Consider the following 24,458-nt stretch of genomic DNA (forward strand, 5'->3'; position numbering starts at 1 on the left):
ATTCAACAGCAAACACTTAGTCCAAACCATGGGTACTAGGATGGCTTCTCATTATGCCAGCCGATTCATGGGCTACCTTGAAAAAGAATTTCTGGACAAATGCACCACAAAACCAATGATATACCTGAGCTGCATCAGTGATATTTTCATTCTCTGAACAGACATCCTCCAGACTTCATCACAGATTTCCACCACAACTTCAGTACGGAATACCGAAATAAAACTCTCTGCAACTGCACACCCCTAATTGTCCCGTACCATTCCACACTGGAATCCATGTGAGGTATCAAACAACTAAAACCCATACCAGATAGGGACTACATCCTGAAGAAATCTTCCCTGAACCCTCTATTCTGGACTTCAAACAGCCCACACCCCTCAATCTCTCCAAGCTCATTATCAGAAGCAAGCTTCCCATAGACCAGAACACACCAACTCAGAACTGCATCAGACCCTGCTAGAACAACAGATGCAAAACCTGTACACATATCTCCACTGCTATAATGATCAACATCCCCCACAACACACTTTTCAAGATACATGGGCAATACACATGCCTGTCATGTGGCATATCTCATCCAGTGCACTAAATGCCCCAATGACCACTGTGTAGGTGAAACCAGACAATCACTATGCTTTTGCATGAACTCACACAGAAAAATGATAAAAGATAAAAACACCATATCACCTGTTGGTGAACACTTTTCATAACGAGATCACTCTATATCTGACCTCTCTTTCCTCATTCTCAAAGGAAACCTGCACAACATCTATGGGTAAGGCTCTTGGAACAAGTGTTAGGCTTCCTATGGGTAGGGCTCTGGGATCTAGGGTTAGGGTTTCTATGGGTAGGGCGCTTGGAGCCTAGAGTTAGGGTTCCTATGAGTAGGGCTCAGAGAGCTAGGGTTAGGGTTCCTATGGGTAGGCCACTTGGAGCTAGGGTTAGGGTTCCTATGGGTAGGGTTCTGGGAGCTACGGTTAGGGTTCCTATGGGTAGGGTTCTGGGAGCTAGGGTTACGGTTCCTATGGGTAGGGTTCTGGGAGCTAGGGTGACGGTTCCTATGAGTAGGGCTCAGGGAGCTAGGGTTAGGGTTCCTATGGGTAAGGATCTTGGAGCTAGGGTTAGGGTTCCTAAGGGTAGGGCACTTGGAGCTAGGGCTAGGGTTCCTATGGGTAGGGCACTTGGAGCTAGGGTTAGGGTTCCTATGGGTAAGGATCTTGGAGCTAGGGTTAGGGTTCCTAAGGGTAGGGCACTTGGAGCTAGGGCTAGGGTTCCTATGGGTAGGGCACTTGGAGCTAGGGTTAGGGTTCCTATGGGTAGGGCTCTGGGAGCTATGGTTAGGGTTCCTATGGGTAGGGTTCTGGGAGCTAGGGTTACAGTTCCTATCGGTAGGGCTCAGGGAGCTAGGTTAGGGATCCTATGGGTAGGGCACTTGGAGCTAGGGCTAGGGTTCCCATGGGTAGGGCACTGGATTTATGGCTTATTACAACAATCTATAACCCACTTAACCACCCTCCCCAACAAACACGCACATCTTTTTTTCTCCCTCCCCGCCCCCCAGGACTGAAGAGTTATTAATGGGACACCTTACTTTGAATGGCCCGTCAAAATATGTGTTAACAACCTATGCTAAACTATCCACCTTGTATTAAGCTGTGACACTCTGAGAACATTTCCCAGACCTGAAGTAGAGCTCTGTGTAAGCTTGAAAGCCTGTCTTTCAGGACAGAAGCTGGGCCATAAAAGATATTACCTCATCCGCCTTGTCTCTCTAATGTAAGTATATGGCCGTCAAACCAAAAACTATTAAAGTGTCACTATTTGATAAGAAGTTCATTGAGTGTTCAGAACTCAGCACTATTGTAGCACTAGGCCCTAAAACCACACCCTGGTCAGACTGGCAGAGACCCTGGTGGTATTTCACCTTCCTCAGCAGCATAGGGCATGGGTCACTTGCAGCTTTAAACTAGTGTAAATGGTGAATTCTCTTAAAACTGTGATTTGAGGTTTTCAGTAACTCAGCCAGAGGTAAGGGGTCTATTACAGGAATGGGTAGGTAAGGTTCTGTGGCCTGCAAAGTGCAGAAGGTCAGAGCAGATGACCACGTTGGTCTCTTCTGACCTTAACATCTATGAGTCTACAGAACATGACTCAAAGATATCCTCCCGGAGACGTCTTGGGACAATCCTGTGAAGGGTGGGACAGGGGCAGGATTTTCCCATTAGAGAAGGACCATTGGCTCTGCTCTTGGAAACCATAGAACATGGGGGATCCGCAGAAGGCTGAGCTCCTGTACCTCCATGCCAGTTTTGAGGCCCTCTCGTCCTCACAACCTGCTTCCGGTTAGCAGTGGGAACAACTGCCACCTCAGTGCTTCAGTAACAGCCTCGGAGCATTTGGGAAGAGGGATGATATTTCACTGCCCCAACCCCCATGAGACCTCCCCTGTGACAAGTCTGGGTAGACGGAATAAAGTGCCAGGTTGGAAGAAATTGCCACCTCATCAAAATCCACCAATCTCAAACTCCTGCCATGCATGTGTGTGGGAGGGCAGTGAGGTGGGAGGGGAACTGAAGCACCATTGATGACTGCTGCTAGAAGGATAAAGAATGTTCATTATTCAGATGAAAGTAGATGTCATGTAGACAGGATGATCATTTCATTTTTTTGCAAAGGATTAATAAGAGAATAAAGGATTTGCAACTTGAGTGTCAATAAAAGACTACAAATATCAATTTTAGTGCTAGTGCTTTTAAAATAGTCCTTGATTTCAGAAAAACATCTGCACACCATTATAGCTTGCAACTTTCAAATAACAGAAGAAAAGCTTTTATGAAAGATTGTACAGAAATATGGCGTTTGGGTAAAAGCCAAACGAGAGACACCAGTCTTCCTATCCTGGTTCATTGGTGCTTAGGTTTCTGTCAAAGCAGTAAGTGCTTTAAAGAACACAGTTACTTCACTGTTATTAAACTGACCTCTTCTGTGGCTTACAATATACCATTGATAAAGATATCCCAAACCTATGTCTCATATATTATATAAACTCTTGTACTTAACCCATTCTATACAGCCACTGTGCTGTTCTACTACCTGCTTTCAAGAAACATATATGAAAAATGATCTATATTTCCCAACAAGAGTTTGGTGACAGTTATAGGTCATATGTCCGAATTAGCCATTTACGTTTTTTTTACTTACCACTTTGCAACAAAGAGGCCAGAACCACCATAAAAGACCAATAGCCACCAAAAGTAACAGCACAAGAATGGCAATAAGGGCAGCTATGCCATTCGACTATGGAGAAACAAGAAGGGAAAAGACAGTCACTGGATGATGTTAACAATTTCTACCTCATTAAGAAATGTTTTTCCGTCTCTTCCTCCCCCCCAAAAACAGTTACATATTGGTTCACATACAGAGGATTTCTACTTGCCAGATCCTCTTTCTGCAGATCTTACTCAGACAAAATTCTTTATGAAGCCTCTAGTATAAGGCCCATTCTGGGCCACATTCACTCCTAGTTAGCTCCTCCGACACCTTGTATGTTTAGTTCCCTCCTTTTCTGTGAGCCGAGGAATGGACCTGGTAAACCAGGCTGCTTTAAAGAAGCTGAATGATAAAATGACTGATGTGTATCAACTACAAAACAGGGCAGAAGGGAGATTAAAAGGTAATGTATATGTTCTCCAGTTCCTTACGTATTCCTGGTTTTGGAGAAACTCAGGTGCGTAGGCTACTTTAAAGGACTGGACACAGCATCAATATAGAATATGATAGGCCCCAAAACTCTGAACTGTAAAAAAAAAAAAAACATTGAAACTGTATGTACCTGTGCGATTTTATGGACCTGTGTTCCAGACCACTGTGTGCCATTACTGCACAAATCGCACTTGGAAGATAATGGGTCCGATTCTACTCTCATTTACTCCAGGACTAACTCCACGAAGTCAATGGAGTCATACTGATGTGAAACTGGTGAGAGGAGACTCAGGCTTAATATGGACGGGGGTGGGGGGGAAGGTCGCCGGTACAGGTACACCAGGCATCCAGTGGCTAATGACTTTAAAGGATTACATTAAGAGCTGCCTAAGGAAAGCTGCTTTCCAGCTCATCAGTTCCGTCTTCAACTATTGAGAGGAAAGAGAATAGGAAGAAGAGTCCTAGAAGGGGTGTATAGGTAGGGCCCTACCAAATTCACAGTCCATTTTGGTCAATTTCATGGTCATAGGATCTTTAAAATCATAAATGTCATGATTTTAGCTATTTAAATCTGAAATTTTGCAGTGTTGTGATTGTAGGGGTCCTGACCCAAAAAGGAGCTGTAGGGGGTAATGAAGTTATTGTAGTGAGGTTTGCGGTACTGCCACCCTTACTTCTGCACTGGTACTGGGGGCAGTGCTGCCTTCAGAGCTGGAAAGCTGAACAGTGGTGGCTGCTGGCTAGGAATCCAGCTCTGAAGGCAGGGCCACCGCCAGCAGCAGTGTAGGAGGAAGGATGGCATGGTATGGTATTGCCACCCTTATGTCTGCGCTGCTGCCTGCAGAGCTGGACCCTTAGTCAGCAGCCACTACTCTCTGGCTGCCCAGCTCTGAAGGCAGCAGCACAGAAGTAAGTGTGGTGTGGTATGGTATGGTATTGCCACCCTTACTTCTGTGCTGCTGCTGGCGGGGTACTGCCTTCACAGCTGGGTGCCCGGCCAACAGCTACTGCCCTCTGGCCACCCAGCTTTGACGGCAGCACAGAAGTAAGGGTGGCAATATTGCAATGCCCCTAAAATAACCTTGCAACTCCCTTTTGGGTCAGGATCCCCAATTTGAGAAGTGCCGGTCTCCCCCTGTGAAATCTGTACAGTATAGGGTAAAAGTACAGAAAAGACCAGATTTCACAGGGGGAGATCAGATTTCATGGTCCGTAACGTGTTTTTCATGGCCTTGAATTTGGTAGGGCCCTATGCACAGGGCTCCTATACCATGGTGTTTAGTATTCTAAAAATAAAGATTTAATTATAGTCCTGAAATCTGAATGCTCGTCTTGCAGGGAAAAAAACTAAGAACTGCTGGACTGGATGTGACTGGTGGTCTATCAAGTTCAGCATCATGGCACTGACAGTGGCAAATACCAGTTGCTGCAGAGGAAGATGCAAAGAAGCCTAGTGTAGACAGTTATGGGATAACTAGAAATTTCCTTCTAACCCAAAGGGACATGTAGAATTTTATGGAGCCATGACTGTTGGTTCAATAAAAGGTACTACCTCACCCCTTATCTCTCTCAATAGACAGATACTCCACTGAGACCTTTAAACTTAGATAGTCTCACAGGGTCTTACGAGTCACACAAAGTCATTGCTTTGGCTCATGTATGCTAGCAAAGATGGCCGAAGCCTAAATGGTGTCATTTAGGCATAGGCTAATTGGGCCACAAGGCTCTTAAAGAGCCACACTATCAGAGGCACACAGAGAGGGATTATGCTTAGCCTATTTCAAGTTAACTGTCAGCCCATTTGGCCGCTTTTGTCAATGTTTTTTATGATGCGTGTGAAGGGTGACTCTCACAAAGGCTTAGACTGCACCTCTAACCTTATTTTTAAGGGAGGACGTGGAGAACAGACGTGGCTCAGAGGCTAAAAGCCCCAAACCCATATCCTCTGCATACTCTTCTTCTAAACCCTGGGTATAGCGCGTGCCACAGCATGCTGATTTGGAACAACATTAAGGGGAAATCAGTGATGTGCTTTGTGTGAATGAGACCTGTTCACATTTCATACGGGGACCAAAAAAAAAAAAAAAAAAGGCAAAGGATACAGCTTGATTCTCTGCTCACGCCAGAGTAAAGTAGGAGTCATTGTATTGAAGTCAGTGAAGTTATGCTGGTGTAAATGAAAGGAGAATCAAGCCCTACTCAAATGATGACTAATAATATGCAAATGTTAGGTGACCATTTAAGATGGTATCAGAAGGAAATAATGCCCATGCCTCGCTGCAACACCTTTTATGTTTGTTTTCTCTGCCGCAACTTCAGTTTGCTGTGGAAGGCTGTAACTTTTAACTCTCTTGTACCAGGTTAGCCATCAGCTGCTCTGCCATTAGAATCAGCTCAGTGTTCTAGCAGTGACCCATTTCTATGCAGTTGCCCATCTGCTACTATGGAAACAACAGTTCTCCTTGTATGGCCCTTCCTTCACTGCACAATGCATGACATGAGGGTTTGCAAAGAAGAAGGATGAGCAGAAGTAGTGCTGGATTTCCTGTCAGTTCACGTCTGTAGTTATTCTGCTTTCTGCTACTTGAAAACTTTTAACCACAGAGAAACAAAATGGGTTAACATTTTGCCATGAACGGAGCAGAGGAATAAAATGATTTAATATGATTTCTTTTGGGTTGATGCTGTATTTTTTTTAAGTTTGTTTGCACTGTCAACGTGTAGATTTATATGTGGTCATGGTAAATTCATAGTTTCAGCATATAGTGGCCCACTCACTCCTCTGAAAGGATGAAGAAAAAGAGAAGAGTAGTATATGGGGTGTCATGACAGAGCATCCTCCTGTATTCTTATGTCATTAATTCAAGATGTTGCATCATCATCCATTGATACAACATCATGACATCAGGTGCAAATAGGCTACAGATCTTATAATGGATTCATCTAAGTGTCTCAGAATGGTTTAGGTTTGGTGAGCTGCCTCAATTCTAGTGTCATTCAGACTCCCTCCACCAAATCCTAAAACCTGAGTTGGTGCTGACATCAACCCCCAAAAATTATCCATATTACAATTTTAAAAGGGTTGAAAAAAATAAGCTTGGCTTCTCCAGGTTAACTACCTGTGAACAACAATCTGTTGGTGGAAAACCACACAAAATGATAGGTTAAAAAGTGGGGTCATTGGAAGTACAGAGTGACCGGGTTCCTGGGGGACTCATCTATATTTTGCACGACACGAAGGGTCCTTTTTTCTCCCTTTAACAAACACAAATGGTCAATTCTGCCCTTTGTGTGCTCACAGCTCCTACAGATTTCAATAGGAACTGGGCATGTCCACACACAATGAACAGCAGAATGCACGGTCTCATATATTTATCGATCTGAAAGTAAAGACACAGTACAGGCATGCTTTAAAAAGTGCACACATTTCGTGCAAATATTTGATCCTTTCACAAAGACTCCGAAACCCCCTATTCTATATGAAAGCTGTCTACAATATAAATACAACTATATAAGGAGACCTGGTTCCAGCTTGGTTTTCCCCTGACATTGTTATAATTTGTAGTCTAGCTGAGAACAGGTCCATATCCAATCTTCCATAACTGGGCTAAAGTCTTGAGGTTCCATCTATACAACCTCAGGCTTTATATCATCACTATGGACCCATTTACACTGTAAAATGAAACCAAGCTGTAACTGGGTCAGTGGACAATTGTATCCTAATTAGCATCTCTAATACAACTATACTTGTAGTGAAGGCAAGTCCCTAAAGGGTGGAGGAAGTCATTTAAAGGCCTCAGAGCTGCAGCAGCAGACTGTAGTAAATAATATGTTGTAATATGTTTAGTATATAATAATGCATAGATATAGGGAAAACATATGTGCTGTACATATTGAAAACATACATCCCTTAGCTGAAAAGCTAAGGAATGCTGAGAGGCAGCAAAGAGACTGCCCAGAGGGGAAGGGAGATTTCCCCGGCTTTCCCCTCTACAGATAGATCCAATCAGAGAGCTATCTTCAGCAGTTTCTGAAGTAGTTAGCAAACCAGAAACAATGATGATGGAAAAGGAGGGAAGCTTTTTATAGACAATCTATGTTGGGTGTTGCATGATTAACTGGTTATCCTCATTAGTGTAAAAGATGTTTTGTATGTTATCTGGAAATTTAGCTTACTGCATATGGTAACATTCCTTTTGCACGGAATCATGCAGAGACTTAGTGTTGCCAGGTATCCAGTTTTCGACCAGAAAGTCCAGTCAAAAAGGGGACCTGGCAGTATCCAGTCAGCACAGATTTACCAAAGTAACTGCAATCAGCCTCCCCGCTGAGAGGGCAGGAAGAGCAGCAGCTACTCAGCTGCTGCTGCTGAGGGAGAAAACTGGCTGGCTCCCAGATCTGTCTCCAGTGGAGAGGTAGGTATCAGTACTGCTGCTGCCAGGGGCAGGGACAGCTGGAGGGGGCCGGGAACTGACCCCCACCCATTACTGCCTCTTCCCACACACACATAGCACATGCCCCCCTGCTGCCCATTACTGCCTCTCTCTCTCTCTCTCTCTCTCTCACACACACACACACACACACACACACAGCACGCCCCCCCGATGCCTCTTACCGCCTCTCCCCACCACACAGACACACCATGCACCCCCCCTGCTGCCAGTTAGTGGTCCCCCAACTCTGGCACTCCCTCTCTGCCACTTAGTGTCCTAGCACTGCATCCCCCATCAGTTCCAGTTAGTCCTCCCCCCAGACCCCATCAATGCCAGTTACTGCTCCCTCCGTATCCCCTACATCTCCTCAATGATACTTACTGCTCTCCCAAAACCCAAGTGCCCCCCCACCTCATTCCCCCTCCATGTGAGTTAGTGCCTCTAGAATCCCATAACCCTTCACTGCCAGTTAATGCCCACTCACATCTTTGGGCAAGGTTACTTCTTTGTGAGTTCTTAAGAGTGTGAATTAGAATATTTCTATTCAAACAATATTCCCAGATCCTTACTCTAGTGGCAATTTTAAAAATAAGCCGGATTTAAAATAAAACACTTTCTTAACCAGCCAAAGGTCACTTGCCAGCTTTTCAAAGAACTATTTAGACACCTAAAAAGACTTAATTTCTACAAAACAGATCTTTCTGTGCATAATGTGCCAGAAGCCAAAAAAAATAAGTCCCAAATTTAGAGATTCTAAAACAGAAACAAGATGATTAGGACTATGGAAAATGGGGCGGCTAGCTAGCAGCAGCTTGGCAAATGGTTTGCTGCATTTTATAGCAGAATGACAAATGCTGCCAGGTTTGTTTGGCATTATCTTGGGATATGTTTTAGCAAGGCATTCTTGTTTACACAGCTGAAACTTTCCTTTTCTAAGTTGGTGGAACTTCTCATTCACCCTCACCACAAGAAAAAACTCATGGTTCTGTACCATTTGGTATCTAATAACTCATAGAAAAGAGGTGGGATGGGGTTTTAACCAAGTTACAGGAAGATTTTTTAACTTTGTTTTTTATATTAGTGCTGGTGGTACTTCTCACTTAATGTAGATGCACTTAAACCTTTCGACTCTCACTTAAATTAGCTTAGTTAAATTTAGTAATTTACTAGAACACGTTAAACAAGGATTAAATGGGTTTAAGTGCATCTACATTAGGAGGGATCACCTATTAACTATACAGTCTTCAAATTAATTTACTTAAGACTGTGCAACTTTTCTAATATAGACAAGCCCTAAGTATTAGGACACAATTGCAAATAGATGCACATTGGGTAAATGTCAATATTTATTTGTATAATACCACACTGAATCTGTTCATTAGGGGTATGTCTTCACTAACCGCTGGATCGGTGGGCAGAGATCAATCCAGCGGGGATCAATTTATCGCATCTAGACTAGATGCGATATATCGATCCCTGAGCGCTGTCCCATCGACTCCTGTACTCCACTGCCACAAGAGGTGCAGGCAGAGTCGATGGGAGAGCAGCAGCAGTCGACTCACTGCGGTGAAGACACCACAGTAAGTCGATCTAAGTACATCGACTTCAACTACATATTCACATAGCTGAAGTTGCATAATTTAGATTGATCCCGCCCCCAGTGTAGACCAGAGCTAGGTTTGCTTCATTTGAGCATGCAATCAGTTTTCTCTTTTAAAAATAGAAAAGTCCCTGAGAAGGTGTGTGTGGAAAGCCTACCTACAGAACAGGTGAGCCATTTAAAGAATGCTCCTAAGGCTAGAGGATTCCTCTACATGATTTTTCTGTGGAGTTTTGTTGTAGAAAGAAATGAAGTATGAGAAAAACCTTTTCCAAAAGACAAAGAACAAACTTCTTTTAAACCTCTCATGCTTCTCTTAAGTCTTATCTAAGAATCAGCACTATCTTGCTCAATCACACCAGCTTCCTCGGAGCCGAGAGTGAGCAGAGGGCAGGGCCTCGAGAGGAAGAAGCGGAGCAGGAGGTGGGGCCTTGGGGAAAGAGCAGGGGCCAGGGCATATGGACTCCTGGAAGAGGCAGGGCAGGGGAGGGGACTACGGGAAGAGGCAGGGCAGGAGTGTCTAGTTTTCAACAATTAGAAAGTTGGCAACCCTACGTAGATTGGAATGCTAGCTAGTATAGTTGTCTGCCACTTTAATGGGAAATAATAAATGAGTCATTTCACATACTATAACTGCAGAACAATCTGCCAAATACCAATCGTTTCATTAAGCACATCCAATCAGCAAAGCTTGCTTGTAGGCACAAAAATTAAATGAAGAACAAACATGCATTTCACAACAGTTAATGATTTAGAAGATATATGCACCTGTGCTTAGGTAGAGTTTCACAGCTATTCGTTTTCACACACTATTAATAAGCTAACACAGCTCTTCTCTGATTAGAGATTCTCCCAGCCAAAAAGTTACGCGAGGATAAAATGGTAAGTCTCACAATTTCAACATCTACATGAAATGCTGTCAGTCGTTGACTTACACATTCCGAAGCTGTAATTATTAATGAGCTGGAGATCAAAGATTGTCCTTCATTCAAACTCACCAAAACTTCTAGTGTCCTGGAAATTGAAAAAAAAGCAAACAAATATACATGAGCATATACACATGAAGTAGGAATCTTGCACTGGTCAGATTCCATTAAAATAGAGCAGGAAGTATGGTAGACCAGGAGAATGGGAAACAAGATGTGGACATCGCTAGAGCTAACATGTTGTATTACTGTTTACAGATAGTCCTGACCCCTTACAATTTGCCAGTATTTTTAGCCATTCAGTTAGGATATAGATTTAGCTGTCCAACTCTAGTAACCAAAGTTTGGTAATTTGCACTTCAACTTTTGTGTTTCAGTCTACCCAACAGTAAAATGGGCATATTAATAGTTAACTACCTCACAGGAGTTAATATTTGAAGACAAGTTTGATATCCTTGGTAAAAAAGACCTAATTATAAAATATTAACATCCTCAATCAAACTTTTTTAGGGTTTTATTTTTACAAATAGTAATAAAAATAATACTGTAAACTCTGTTCAATAAAAAAAAAAATATCTAGTAATATGCCACCAGCAGGCTAACAATGCTGGCTGTTTATACGTGGCCACAACTTTCTATAATAGCACATCAATATTACAGTTCTATAAATATTAAATAGTTTACATTTTTCAAATTAATCCTAGATGAAAATGATATATGATGAATATTAAACAGAAAAGACTCAAACGTCTCTGTTTCATTATTCAGAAAGCTCACAATATGCATGTATGTTCTGAAATATAGATCTCCTTGAACTAAAATGATCAATCATTTATACTGCTCTTCATAGATATCATAATTTTTTTTATTCTGGCACAAGCATTTTAGTCAATATTGAATTTGAAACTCTTAACTAATTTGTCTCAGCTGGTTTCTGTTTCAGATTTTAACAAAAAGGTATTAGGTTGCTTCTACTGCTCAATTTATTTATTTTAAATGGTCAGTGCTATAAAAGAAAAATCCCCAGTATCTTTCTTTACATTATGCATCATTCTAAATAGATGTGAGTGAAAAGTCTGCATAATTTTTTTCTTGTCCCTTTCCAATTTTCTACACTTTTAGTTCTGCATTTTGCCCCTATACATCACAATTCTAGACAAGTCTAGGAAAAAAAACTACTGAAATACTCAATTCTTACAGTATTTCTGATCCAAACCAGAGAAAACACTAGGAGTTTCATGAGAAAGCCTATGAGGATTTCTAAGCACGATTTCAATATCACATATGAATTTGGTTAAGATTTGGATAAATGTATAGAGCCAAACCCCTGACTTATCAGTTAAGCATGTGATTAAATTTAAGCACAAGTGAAGTAAGCAACAAAATACCCATAGACCTCAGTGGGACAGGATATCATCCTAAATTCTGCTGAGTAGGCATATGCTTAAAGTTAAGCGTTTGTTTAGTGCTTTGTTGAAACTGGCCCATATTCCTGACAGGTGATCAGAGAAACTCTGGATGTTTATCTGAACTAACCCCCTGAACCTTTTGAAGTTTGCCCATCCTAAATGTCAGCTATGACATTGAAATAAAAGGCCAAATTTTGCTCTCTACTACACTGACCCAAAACCCACTTGAAGTTAACGTGAGTCTTTCCGTTGACTTCAATAACTTGGATCAGGTCCTTTTACAGCCTTGTAATCCTAATGGGATTGCACAGATGTAACTGAGAGAAGAATTCAACCTATAAGTGCTCACATGTACCTTCAGCACAGGGAAGCCCTTTTTGACTTGTGAATTTTTAACTGAGCACAAATGCAAAGAGAAAAGATTATCCATCCATAACACCGTGTTTCATTTTTTCCCTTTGCTTTGTTCACCTATTTAAAGCACGAGTTATGCAGTGACATGTGCCATAAAACATACAGACTCCAGACCAAATTTTGCTTATTTACATACCCATAAAAAGGTATTCATTTCTGTTCTGTTTCATGAGCGTAACAGACAATTTGCCTCTTCGACATTTACTGAACTTTTTAGTGGTAGTAATCAAAATAATTCTAATTCACGAATGCTTTTCCCTTTTACAGTGTATACCATCCGTTGGTCTCAAAGCATTTCCCAAGCATTAATGAAGTAAATCTCACAATGCCCTAAATTCTATTCAAAGCTGTGGGGTGTGACCTTGGGAGAGCCATTTTCACCTCTCAGTATCAGTTTATCCACCAGCATAAAACAGGGATAACAACATTTACCATACCTACCTCACCAGGGAAGTTGTGTAGATTAATTAGCTCATTTTCGTACAGCATTTTTCTTACATACAGCACTATATAATTACGGTTAGTCTTACTATTTTGAGGGGGGAAATGAAGTACATCTTAATTTATTTTGGCATGTCAGCTGAGTCTCTAGTGACAGTGTTTATCAATGACAAAATTTTAATAAGAGAGAGCCCAATCAACCTAACTCAGGATCAGAGGCCAGTCAGCAGAGATCAAGTCAACATCCCCAGTCTTCAGGAGTGAGGCAATCTGTTTCACTCATCACCCTAAGATTGACTTTGGCTTCTTACATAGACAGTTACAAAACTGAGGGGACTTCTATTGAAATGAGATCGTGTCTGACTTCTGACTAGCTAAGATATTGGGCTATAATATCATGAGGTGAACTTGATGCCCATACTAATGTTTGAAGCGTTCACCATCTATTTCAAATAGTGACATATCTAAATGAGAAGTTTATGCTAGGCCTCTTGTGAAATGTTGAATGGTTGGTTTTTAAATATAAAAGACCGACAACAGAATAGAATGCATCAGGAATCTTCAAGTAGTCAAGCTATTGGACTGGTTTAATACTCTAATATAAGGTGATATCCAGGATCCGCTGAAGTCATTAACAGAACTTCCACTGACTTCACTGGGGCCAGGGATTCACCCACAGATCGAAACACTACAGCAGCAGTTCTCAAACGGTGATACATGTCTCAGCAAGAGCCACACACTGGAGATATGCAGGTTGGTTTAAAGTATAGCAACACAATAAAATATTAGCAAAGTTCTGAAGATGGTCCTCCACATGCTTCTGAGTTTTAAATATAACACACTAGATTTTTAAAGTTTGAGAACCTGTGCCATAATATACCCACTACATTTTTTTTTTTATCTCCAGTGATGGTAGAAATTTGTTTAAGTGACATTTTTAGCTCTCTCAACTCTCTACAATTTTTAAGACAAATCCTGCAGTCCTTTCATGGGCAAAATTCCCATTGAGATGAATAGGAGTTTTGACTGAGCAAGGATTGAGAACTCCTGGATTTGACAAAGTAGACTGCAAGGATGCCTGCAATCACAAATTTTACTGCATGCTACAGATTTATGGGCGAAAGATTCAAACTATTTTCAGTTGCTTGATTTTCCTATGTACTCACTTTTAAAAATCTGAATGTGAGCCTGGAATACCTCTTGATTCTTTTTTTTTTCCGCCCCTTCTTGGTCTTCCCCTTCTGCCAACTTTTTCCTTCCTACCAAACTGTTGTGTTTCCTTATGGCAGTAAAACTTTCTCACAGTAATTCTTCGTATTCTGTACTTTCTGGAAGTTAGTTGATTTTTTCAATATGGTATTGGCAGTCCAAGACATACATGAGAGTAAAAAAAAAAAAATGCCTCAATGACAGAATGCCATCTTCAACCCTTGTAACTGAAAGTTCAGTAATATATTCAGGTTCTAATTTTTTCAGCTAAGCTACTGGAAAATAAAAACACATCAGAAACGAAACAATGCAAGCAACTGAAGTTTTAGAGATGTATTCTTCTTTGCATATGTATCTATAATGCTTGGTAATGTTTATTTCTTTATTTATTCACTTTTATAATTACACCTACCTCAAAACCTCTTAACTCATTACAAAGATATAAAAATTTAATTATTTTATTAGAATCACCACAAAACAAGGCTCCTAGACATAGGCAACACTTGTAAATATCGAACCAGAAAAGCACCTCCCGTGACCTTTTCCCAGCTCAAAGGCACCCTTCCGACACCAATCTCCCCTATTCTGCCCCCAGAATTCTGCACCCCTCACACACACACACACAAACATTCCCTTCTCCTCAAGAACAAACAGACATAGCTTGCAGAACAACCTGAAGGAGGGTATTGTTAGCTCAAACACCTCAGATGAGCTCAGTTCTCGCAGTAATATATGAGGAGAGAGACAGTCTCATGAATGCACTGAATTGGGGGTTGGGTACCTAATTCTATTCTATTAGCTTTCTTTGAAAATCCCAATCTTAAAGACTATAATCAAACCTCTTAATCTTTGCCCTAACTTAGTGTTTGAAGCAACATTAAGTCATTCAGTCTTTTTCCCCTTCTCTGCATTGTGGGGAAATGCATGTGGTTGGTGTTGGATTTTTTTAATCAGCCTCTAATCTACAAGCAATGGGAGGGGCCAGTTCTTTCCCTACCTTTCTTATGGAGCCTGTTAACATTTTTTCCCAGGACTTAGCTTTGTGATTCCTGGGGCATTTTTTCCTAGCTGGGAGCCTCATGAGCATCTGCTGAAACATGGTAGGTTCACACAGTCTTGTTACGAATAGGTGAAGCTCTGTTCTGGTTACATTAATCGGTATTTTGAACACCACAGGAAACTTGAAGGTGGCAGAAATACTCTTGAAGAGTACAGAAGCTTCTCCAGTCATTACAAGTAAAACGCTGTGGATCAAGAAACTCCTTTTAACCAAACAGGACACATGAAAAAATCTTACATAATAGCTAATATTTTTATATTAGGGGCACAGGACATGCATTCGTGCCTATTGGGGCAGCTGAGCTCAAACAGGGATTCATACCTCAGAGTAAGAACTAGCAGCAATACAATCACTGCTTTCCACCAGGAATGGCAGTTTTAAACTCCAGCCTTGCCAGTGGAGGCTGCTCAGGGAATGTGTTGAATTAGCACAACTCCAGATGTTCTGGTTCTACCCACTCCTTCTGTGACCCGTGTCAGCAGGGTCAAGACGCCTAGCAGTATACAGATTGTGACCTTCTGCATACCTGCTCCAAGCAAGCTCTATCACCAGAGGCACAAAGATTGCCGTTCGCTGAGAGAAGATGAGGGAACACACGCAGTTCAACCTAACTACTTACTCCTGCCTACATGCCTGAGATTTAGGCAAGGATTATTATCCACCACTTTACAAACCAGGAAACTAAGGCAAAGGTTATGACCAAAATCATCACATTTGGGTGCCAGCGTTAGTTACCTAAATAAGATCCCTGAATTGCCTAAATAGGGATTTAGGAGCCTAACTGAAAGCACCCAGTTTTGCAAATTTTAATCCTAAATGAGTTGCCTCAGGCCACACAGGTTTTGTGGTGAATAGCTGGTATCAGGGGTAGAACCCTGGAGTTTCATGCTCCCAAACTGGTTTCAGAGGATTGCACCACACATAACTGATACTGTACATGAATAAATACTTGTTATTATTAAATGTGATTTGGAAACAGGATCTCAGAAGTGGATAAATGAAGTCAAAGAAACAATTTTCCACTGACGTGAATGGGGAGCATACTCTAAGTATCCTGCCATGGCGTACACTACTCAGAATAACAACAACAAAAAAAGTTATTAAAATAAAGAGCACCCCATATTCTTGTATGGACACTGCTGATAAGGCTGCTACTGACACTGTCTACGACTTAATCCTTCTCCCACACTGAAGACAAAGGATCTGATTTCCAGTTACAATAAAGCCTCTTTACATGGCAATGTGGTGTCCTTTCAACGGGTATATATTACATTTATGTAAGTCCCAAAGGTAAAATCCCCACGGATTTCAATCTGAGCAGGATCAGGTTTCTAGTGCCATTTGCCTGGCTGCATGTTCCACCAACCTTTAGCTGTCAAATGTTCTGACAAAATCTCAAGCAACAGGCTCACTGAACACATCAGCTATCAACTCAAATTAAACCAACTCAGAAGAACCAGTTTCTATATCAGCTTACTTCTTGATATACAGCTGCAGGGGCCAGCCAGCCATGATTTTCAGAGGAGTTGATCATATTCTTTCAGTTCTTGAAACTACAGATTGAACTCAGACAGATAACTGTCTCATCCTCAAAAATATCAACGTCAAGATACAAAATAATTTCTTTCCTGCAGTTGTCATGTTTGAGGGATATGAAGAATGTTTTATTTATTTTGATTTTGAGTATCTACCTATGCACTTCACATTAACTAAAAAAATGCCCTTCACAACTAAAATCCAGAAAACATTACTGATATCTTCACCATAAACACACCGTGCCAGCCCACTGTGATGATGATAATCTCACAAAACATCAATCTATACCTTCAACTCTCTCCCCAAACACCCAAGAGAAAAGATCTGCATACATTAACATGATACATTAACTATTTTAAAGGTGTCTCAGGTTGGGCATCCAAAGCTCAGGCACCCTAAATCATTATTGCGTTGTTGAAAATCTTGACTATAGAATTTAGAGCTTTACTAATGGTTTCGGCCCAGGGAGCATATGACTGAAGCCTAAGAGAATACATGACTTAGCCTGCCTGGTAACGTTTCTGCAAATGCCTGACTGCTAGAACAAGTGGTTTTGTAAATCGGAACAGACAGATAGACCGATCATCAAATAAATATTTATTTATTTATTTACAGAAGCACCTACAGTGTGCTAGCTGCTTTCCAAACACTAAAGAAAGGCTGTCTCTGCTTTTGTGTCTTCACAATCTAAGGATATCTAAGGGCGCCCACGTAACTAGCTGTACATTCAAATATCGACTTATGACAGTTACACCCTTTGAAAGTTTATTTCTGACATGCACAATTATATTTAGCCCAATACACTCAGCTCCTTACTTTATCACTGTTTAGAATTTCTTCCTAGACATTTGGAATCTCACAGCTGCCGAACACCGAGGTAACATACATTTACCAAACATGAACATGAAGCTCCCTAACAAACCAATGGAAGAAATAACATACTGATGACAAAAGCAGTATCAAAACAAGTAGGATTTGTTAAATTTTAAAAAAGGAAACAAAACAGAATGAGATCCTCCGACAGCGTAAATAAGCATAACTCCGTTGACATCAATGATGTAACCCAATTTACATCAATGGAGGATCTGTCCCACAATCTTACAAGCAACTATGGAAACAGTGAAAAAACTATAATGATCTGAAGTTAAAATAAAAAGCTGTTTGGAATGTTTTTGAATAAATGAAATTTGGTGTCAAAATATGCGGTTTCGTTGAAGCGGAAACATTTAATGGAAAATCTTTTTGTGGGTCCAGGGCTGAAAGAGAGCAAGAGACTCTCACATTCAATAGCCCAGAGGTTAATGCATTGGCCTGGGGTGGTAGGAGACCCACATTCCAGTCCCTGCTCTTCCCAATTCAGAGTGATCTGGGATGGAAAACTCTGCTCTGAATTGGGAAGAGCAAAGACTTGAACCTGGGCCTTAACTACCAGCCTGCACAACACTTCCTCTTGAACTGAAAGTGGACATTTGGACAGGATTCCATTTTCGCAAGAACATTTGGAAGGTTTTGTTTTCATTCCAATGGGGAACAAAAACAAACTTTGAAAACCTGAGAAGTTGCCCCAGTCTGCTCTAGTTAGAAGTCACAAAAAGTCAGGCACTGTAGATGATAAGGTTACCACAGCAACTTTATCTCAGCAGTCCCAAGGGACAATAATTAGAGATTCAGAAATGGAGGTCCACTGGCCCCAACCATGGACCTCAAGCCCTGCTTGCCATTTCTTCTGGATCACTGTGAGCCAGGTGGCTTCCCCATTCACAGCCTGCTCAGTGGGGTTGCTGGAGTGAGCCTCCGGAGGCTGGTGGAGGAGCTGCTGGGCTCCTTCTAGCTCTGCTCCTGGGGAGCTACTGTGTATAGGCTAAGAAAAAACAACAGCTGATTCCCCTGATCTCTAAGTGGGATACTCCTGCTGCTCCAGTCTAATGGTCTCCTCCAGCCACATGCCCAAGGGGATGGGCCTGAGGAACTTGTGAGCTCTGAACCAATAAAGATATACAATTAGCTAGATGTGCATATATTCACAGGTTAAACCATGTTTTTTGCTACGTATGTCCAGGATGCAATTTCCCAATAGTTCACATTTCTAAGTTTGTTTTACAATGGGAAAAGGTATATTTTTTCAACCCCATGCTCAAAAATAGCCCATGAGGATTTAGCAGAACTTTTCCAAATACCACACGTGGAAAACTTCAGCCAAAAAGGCTTTTTTTTTTTTTTTTTTTTTTTACTTTTTTCAGGTAGTTCAGAGTAAACATCATTTTATCATGGAAAGTGTTTTACAACTTCAACAGTCACAACCACTGGTCACTATTCTAAATAATGAGCAAAAAATGCAACTTGAAAAGTCCTAAAAGTCACAACTTTTTTTTTCTTTGTGTCCGGCTATGTTTTATTGTTACACAGGAGGAATATGGCCCATTGCCATCTGTCAATTCAGCTCTGGTCTGAGGAATTTCATACCCTGTGAAATACTGCTGACATTTCAATCCACAGTAACCTATTTGCAAGGTATTCATTTGCTCCTTACTTTATGAGTATCCAATAAAAGACTGCCATTTTACAATCCATTAAAAAAGATGAAAAAATTAAATAAAATCATGAAAGACATTTGCTGGAAGTAATAAATAATTTACCTCCAATTTTCACATACTGAAAATTAAACTGGCAACTGCTCAAAAAGTTATTAAAATTATGGTGACTAAAGATATTTTGGAATCAAGTGCTGGCATTAAAATAGCTAAAATGCTGCACATAGTTAGGGGCGGGGGTATAGGGGGGATTTTGTTAAGGTAGCTACCTCAGAAAACTGCATGTAGTTCATCTTATATTTGATACTACAAGTCAGGACAGAGTCAGAGAAGCCAGAGACAGAGAGAAAATGTCACACTCATAACCAGGCACTAGGATGGAGGAAGGGTTTGCCTGAACTAAATGACAGTATGTTGTTATTTCTTGTAGGCCTTGTCTACACTACATGGAAAAGGCGATCTAAACTACACAATTTGAGTTACATAAATAGCATAACTCAGGTCAATGTAGCTTAGATCTATTTACCGCAGGGTCCACACTACGCTTTCCTATTGTCTCCCCTTACTTTTCTCAATCCGGTACAAGAGTGGATGGGAGAGCGATCTGCGGTCAAAGACCCGCTAAATCAACTGCCGATGCATCGACCGCCATGCGTTGATCCCCCTTAAGTGTAGGCAAGCTCTTACTACTATCACGGTATGTACAAGGCCTGATTCTCGTTTACATAATTCTGGCAACGTCAACCTCACTTTAGGGCCTGTGCATATTCTCAGTGGAGTGTAAATGGGACTTAATGTGAATGAGAATAATGCCTGCATACTTCTATCTGTAGACAGACGTGACACAGCTAGGACTAACAAATAATCTTGTTCAGTGCTATGGCCCCAGTCCCACAATCAGATCCCTGATAGTTCAAAAGGCCACATGGGTGGATCCAATCACAGAATGAGGACTAATGTCAAACGTGTTTCACGTGCACACACAAAATGGTCCCATTATAAAGGAACACATCAGTTGCTTGGCTGTTGTCTCCTTCAGTTCACTCCCTTCCATTGACATTTAAATCTATGAATACATCTGTCCTTCTCACACACACAAAAAATCTCACACACAGCCATAAAGGTCCACAACTGTTTCTAAATGAACATATATTTTATGCATCAGAGTTCGGAAGATTTCATTTCTCACCAATACTACCCTGTTTGTCTGAGTCTGATGCCCTCCAACTGGTTAAAGGCCACTTTCTTACAGAGAAAATATAGTGTCATATATCTGTGTAAAACTAGCTCCATGAATCTGTTATAGACCATAACTTTCAAATCTGAGTAGCTTAATTAGGTATCTAAACCTATGCTTAGGCACTTGAGTGAGCAGCTTGCTTTTCAAAGAAGCTGACCACTGAAGTCTTTGCAATATGTGAGTGCCTAACACCTAGAGAAAGGAAATCAACATCGGCTATAGGCTGGACCAGATTACATCCTGGAACAAGTAAGGAATGAGGGGCCACATTCTGATTCCTTGAGTCATACTGTGGTCCCTCATCTGCCCTGGAGCAGTACAACTAAGAGTTGCTACTCACTCAATGTTTGTGTCATAAATACAAGTAGGGATTTGAGTGTCCGTTTGAAAATCTGACCATAATCTACAGCGGTTCAGAGAACTAGAGACAAATCATGGTCCCAGTGCAAGGAGGTATTGCACAAACACATGATGAAGGAAATAAACAGCAACATTTCCAGAGGACGCAAAAGTCAAAGCGATACTTGAAGAACAGTGTATTCGGGTGGCAGGTTGTGCAATCAGAAGATCTACGGGCTTGTGAGGTAACAGCGTACTACTCCATTCTGCAACCTCTCTAATGGCTGCAGATCTCCTCCTCCCTGATGCAGAAGTGTCTGCTCCTGCTGTCTCACCTCCCTGCCACAAGGAGCAGGAGTGATTGGTGCAGCTCTCCTGCTGCAGCTCCAAAAGTCGCAGGTGCAAATGAGCTCCTACAGAGCTGTGCATCAAACCTTGATATGTTTCTAATGTGTCCATAGGCACCTGTGCCTGAGAAGCCTGGGACAGACTTTACTCAACAGTGAACACAGACAGTGCTGCAGATGGTTAATATTCTACAATTGTGATATTTTTGCTCAGATTCTTGACACTTGCTGAGGCTATAAAAATTAATATTGTATTTTTCCCAAAATAACATGACCTACCCCATATGCAAAGCCAATTATTTTAATTTTGGAATGTTTAAAGAATTAAAAACAGAATGCAGTCTTTTCCCATCCCCTTAGTTGAGCTGAGCATAAAACACTACCAAAACAGTCCCCATTGGAGTCCCAACAATATCAAGCTTCCACTACAGACTGTTTGATATACTGGTGGAATTGGTAGAAGTTCAAAGGCCATTAAACACTTTGCCGCTTGGCAGCACTTGTGAATTTAAGACAGGGAATTGGAGGACAGCAACGCAATAGCTCTGACCTCATGGAATCATGGGAAATTGCAGTGCCATGCTATGAAGAGTCATTATTATGTTAAATCAGTCTATTAATTCAGCTCGAGATTCTATGGCCACTGCATAATATTAAGCACTTAGTTCTGCTCATGCAGTCTTTCCTAATGCATTGGGAACACTGTGTGCCCTAGTGAGCACAGTGAAGGACTGCATTAGAAATTACTAGTGATCTTAACATAAGAGCCACATGTCTTAACAGCTAGCACGCCTTTACAATTCACTGAAGATGTTTTCATCTGTGAATATTTCCCATTATAATCTAATCTTGTCAAACTAAATGTCCTTTTTAAAATATTTCAGAAGTTAATATTTATAATAGATATTAGGTCCAATCCTGCAGCTCTCAGAACAAAACTCGCCATTGGCTTCCAGCTCAAATTCATCTCTCAAATTGCTTTTGGGGAGGTTTGCACAACTTCAGTGCCTGCTGACACAAACAAACACACCTTCCAGATTTTTGTCTCCAACATTCATGGTATAGGATGGACTTTGAAAAAAAAGGCAACTAAAGCCCTAGTGACCGAAGTCATGTGCCAAGTATGACTGATTCCAGAATAAAAGGGTTTCTGAAGTTATACGCTGCAGGTGTGCTCAAGGCATTCGGCACCTGAACCACAGCTTCTAGTAGAGTCCCACATTAAGGAATCACTCCAACTGCTGGACTGTCAATGACAGAGAAGAGTTTTTCTTAATATGAGAAATTTTCATGTTCCTTTTTGGAGATAATTGTTCATACCTGCATGAACTATCTGGCTCTGGGGGGCAGTAAAACTGCCTGAAAGAGACAAATCAAAGGTCTTCTCTGCTTAGGTTTTGGCAAGCTTTCACCCTCTGAGGTTCTGAAGGTAAATGGGGAACTTCAGAAGAAAACCTAGGAACTTGGTTCACACCACTTCATGCATGGTGAGGGTCAGAAGGAAAGTGCTGAAACCAGTTTTAGAGGAGGCTGTTGACACCTCCCTTAAGTAGAGCAAAGTGCCTGCTTTCCTTAAGGAAGCACCTGCTAGACCATGGCTCAAGAAACCATGTCTTGACTTGACAATCTTACCAACCATCAATTTGTACTGATCCTTTTTTCTATGGGAAAGGTGATTGGGTAGGTTTTGGATAGGCAGCTCTGACAACACATGTGGTCAATCTGGGTTAAGATTTTCACAAATGGGTGCCTACACCTAGGTTTGGGCATATAAAATGTCCTGATTTTCAAAAGTGCAGAGCATTCAGCAGCTCCCACTGAAGTTCGTGAGGGATTTTGTTCTGTGGGCAAAACTGGACTCAGAAAGTAAAAAAGCACTTAGGCGACACGAACACTACTCATCCTGCAAAGCAGTAAGTAGGAGTTCATGCTCAGCACTTCCTAGGAAGCACTCAGTCATTTGTTCCTATAGGACTCAAAAAGGTTTTGGTTCAAGGACAACACATTCCATCCAACTTCCTATCTTGTTTACTCCTTGAGATTCATCTTCTCCTATTTGACGTGTGCTCTTCATAATTCTCATTTTTGCAACGAGGCAAAAAATTGAGGGGTATTCAGAATACTGTCATTTAAAATGGTCACTCCAGAAATAAGCCCACTAAAGAACACTAATTATCTCCAGCCTTACATCCTCAGACTTCTTGTTTATATGTTAGATGTAATTAAAAAAACAAACACACACAACATTTACTCCCACCTCTTAAATGCACAGGGTCAAATGCTCTGCGAGTGTTAACGGATGCAGCGCTAAATGAGTGGCACCCATTTATACCAGCAGAGAATTTGATCCATAATTATCTAATGTGTTTAGCAATGCATATAGAAATTTTATTATATAAAACATATGTGTGTGTGTGTGTGTGTATATATATATAAAATTTGAATAGTATTCGTGTATAGTTTTGTGAGCTGACCTGATATTTTTAAGCATCACAATTTAAATATATATTAGTGCTTTTTTAATAAGCTAAAAAAGGTTGAATGTGTAACCTTTGAATTCACTCTCCATCTGGAATACTGAAAATGAAGACTAATTTTAACTTACAATTGTCATTAGGTTACTAAATAACGTATTAGAAGGTCAAAACTCAGGATGTGCATTGCCGTGTGATTTTCAGTTCTTTAATGTATGCGTTAAAGGTGACAGTATGGTTGAATTGAAAAAGTGTGTAGGTCAAAGATGGTTTTAAGGTGGTCGCAGTCTAGCGTTGCAATAACAATTGGCTACTAAAGCTTGGAAATGGGTATCAAGTTGAGTGTGATTGTTGCCTTAACTTACTACTTCCTTGCTTTTTTAAGCTTACAATGTTGAGAGAGAACTGTGTAACCTCAAAACTAAGTTAATGACATATTCTGTGAGAATCTAAATGTATGTAACATCCCCACACACACACGCTTCCAAAAACATTCTTATGCCTCCTTCAAGAGAACTACTGATACTGTATCAGCTCTCTTTTTATTTAGATATTTATTACATATTTGCGTGAAGAATCAGGCCAATGTTTTTGAAAGCACATTTAACTATACCATATGCCAATAGAAATGATCCCTATCAAACAAGTTGCAGAATAATGCACTGGTTCATTCTGTTCTGTTTTTCCTTCTTTCTCAACGTGTTTATGTATATTTATCCAATTTGTTCTGTTCTTCTTGCCAAATTGCAGGTTTGAGAGCTCAGCTAGGCAGGGGCAGCTGTGCTATTGTTGATGT

At 41.0% G+C, this 24,458-nt stretch overlaps 1 protein-coding gene across 4 annotated transcripts in view; it reads right to left on the bottom strand.

Annotated features, from left to right (window-relative positions):
- Positions 1 to 24,458, bottom strand: part of ANTXR2 (ANTXR cell adhesion molecule 2) — a 170,701-nt gene that overhangs the window by 87,869 nt on the left and 58,374 nt on the right. For 2 of the 4 annotated variants that reach the window (XM_032796839.2, XM_075066094.1), the window contains exons 11-12: positions 10,672 to 10,750; positions 3,203 to 3,298 (exon numbers count right to left, since the gene is read on the bottom strand). In XM_032796839.2, the coding sequence (XP_032652730.1) occupies positions 3,203 to 3,298; positions 10,672 to 10,750 (175 nt within the window). The remainder of the gene's footprint in view (positions 1 to 3,202; positions 3,299 to 10,671; positions 10,751 to 24,458) is intronic. The other 2 variants (XM_032796840.2, XM_075066095.1) reach the window with 1 other exon arrangement.

The sequence above is a fragment of the Chelonoidis abingdonii genome, chromosome 5 (assembly GCF_003597395.2).
Source record: "Chelonoidis abingdonii isolate Lonesome George chromosome 5, CheloAbing_2.0, whole genome shotgun sequence".
In the NCBI taxonomy this organism is placed as follows: Eukaryota; Metazoa; Chordata; order Testudines; family Testudinidae; genus Chelonoidis; species Chelonoidis abingdonii.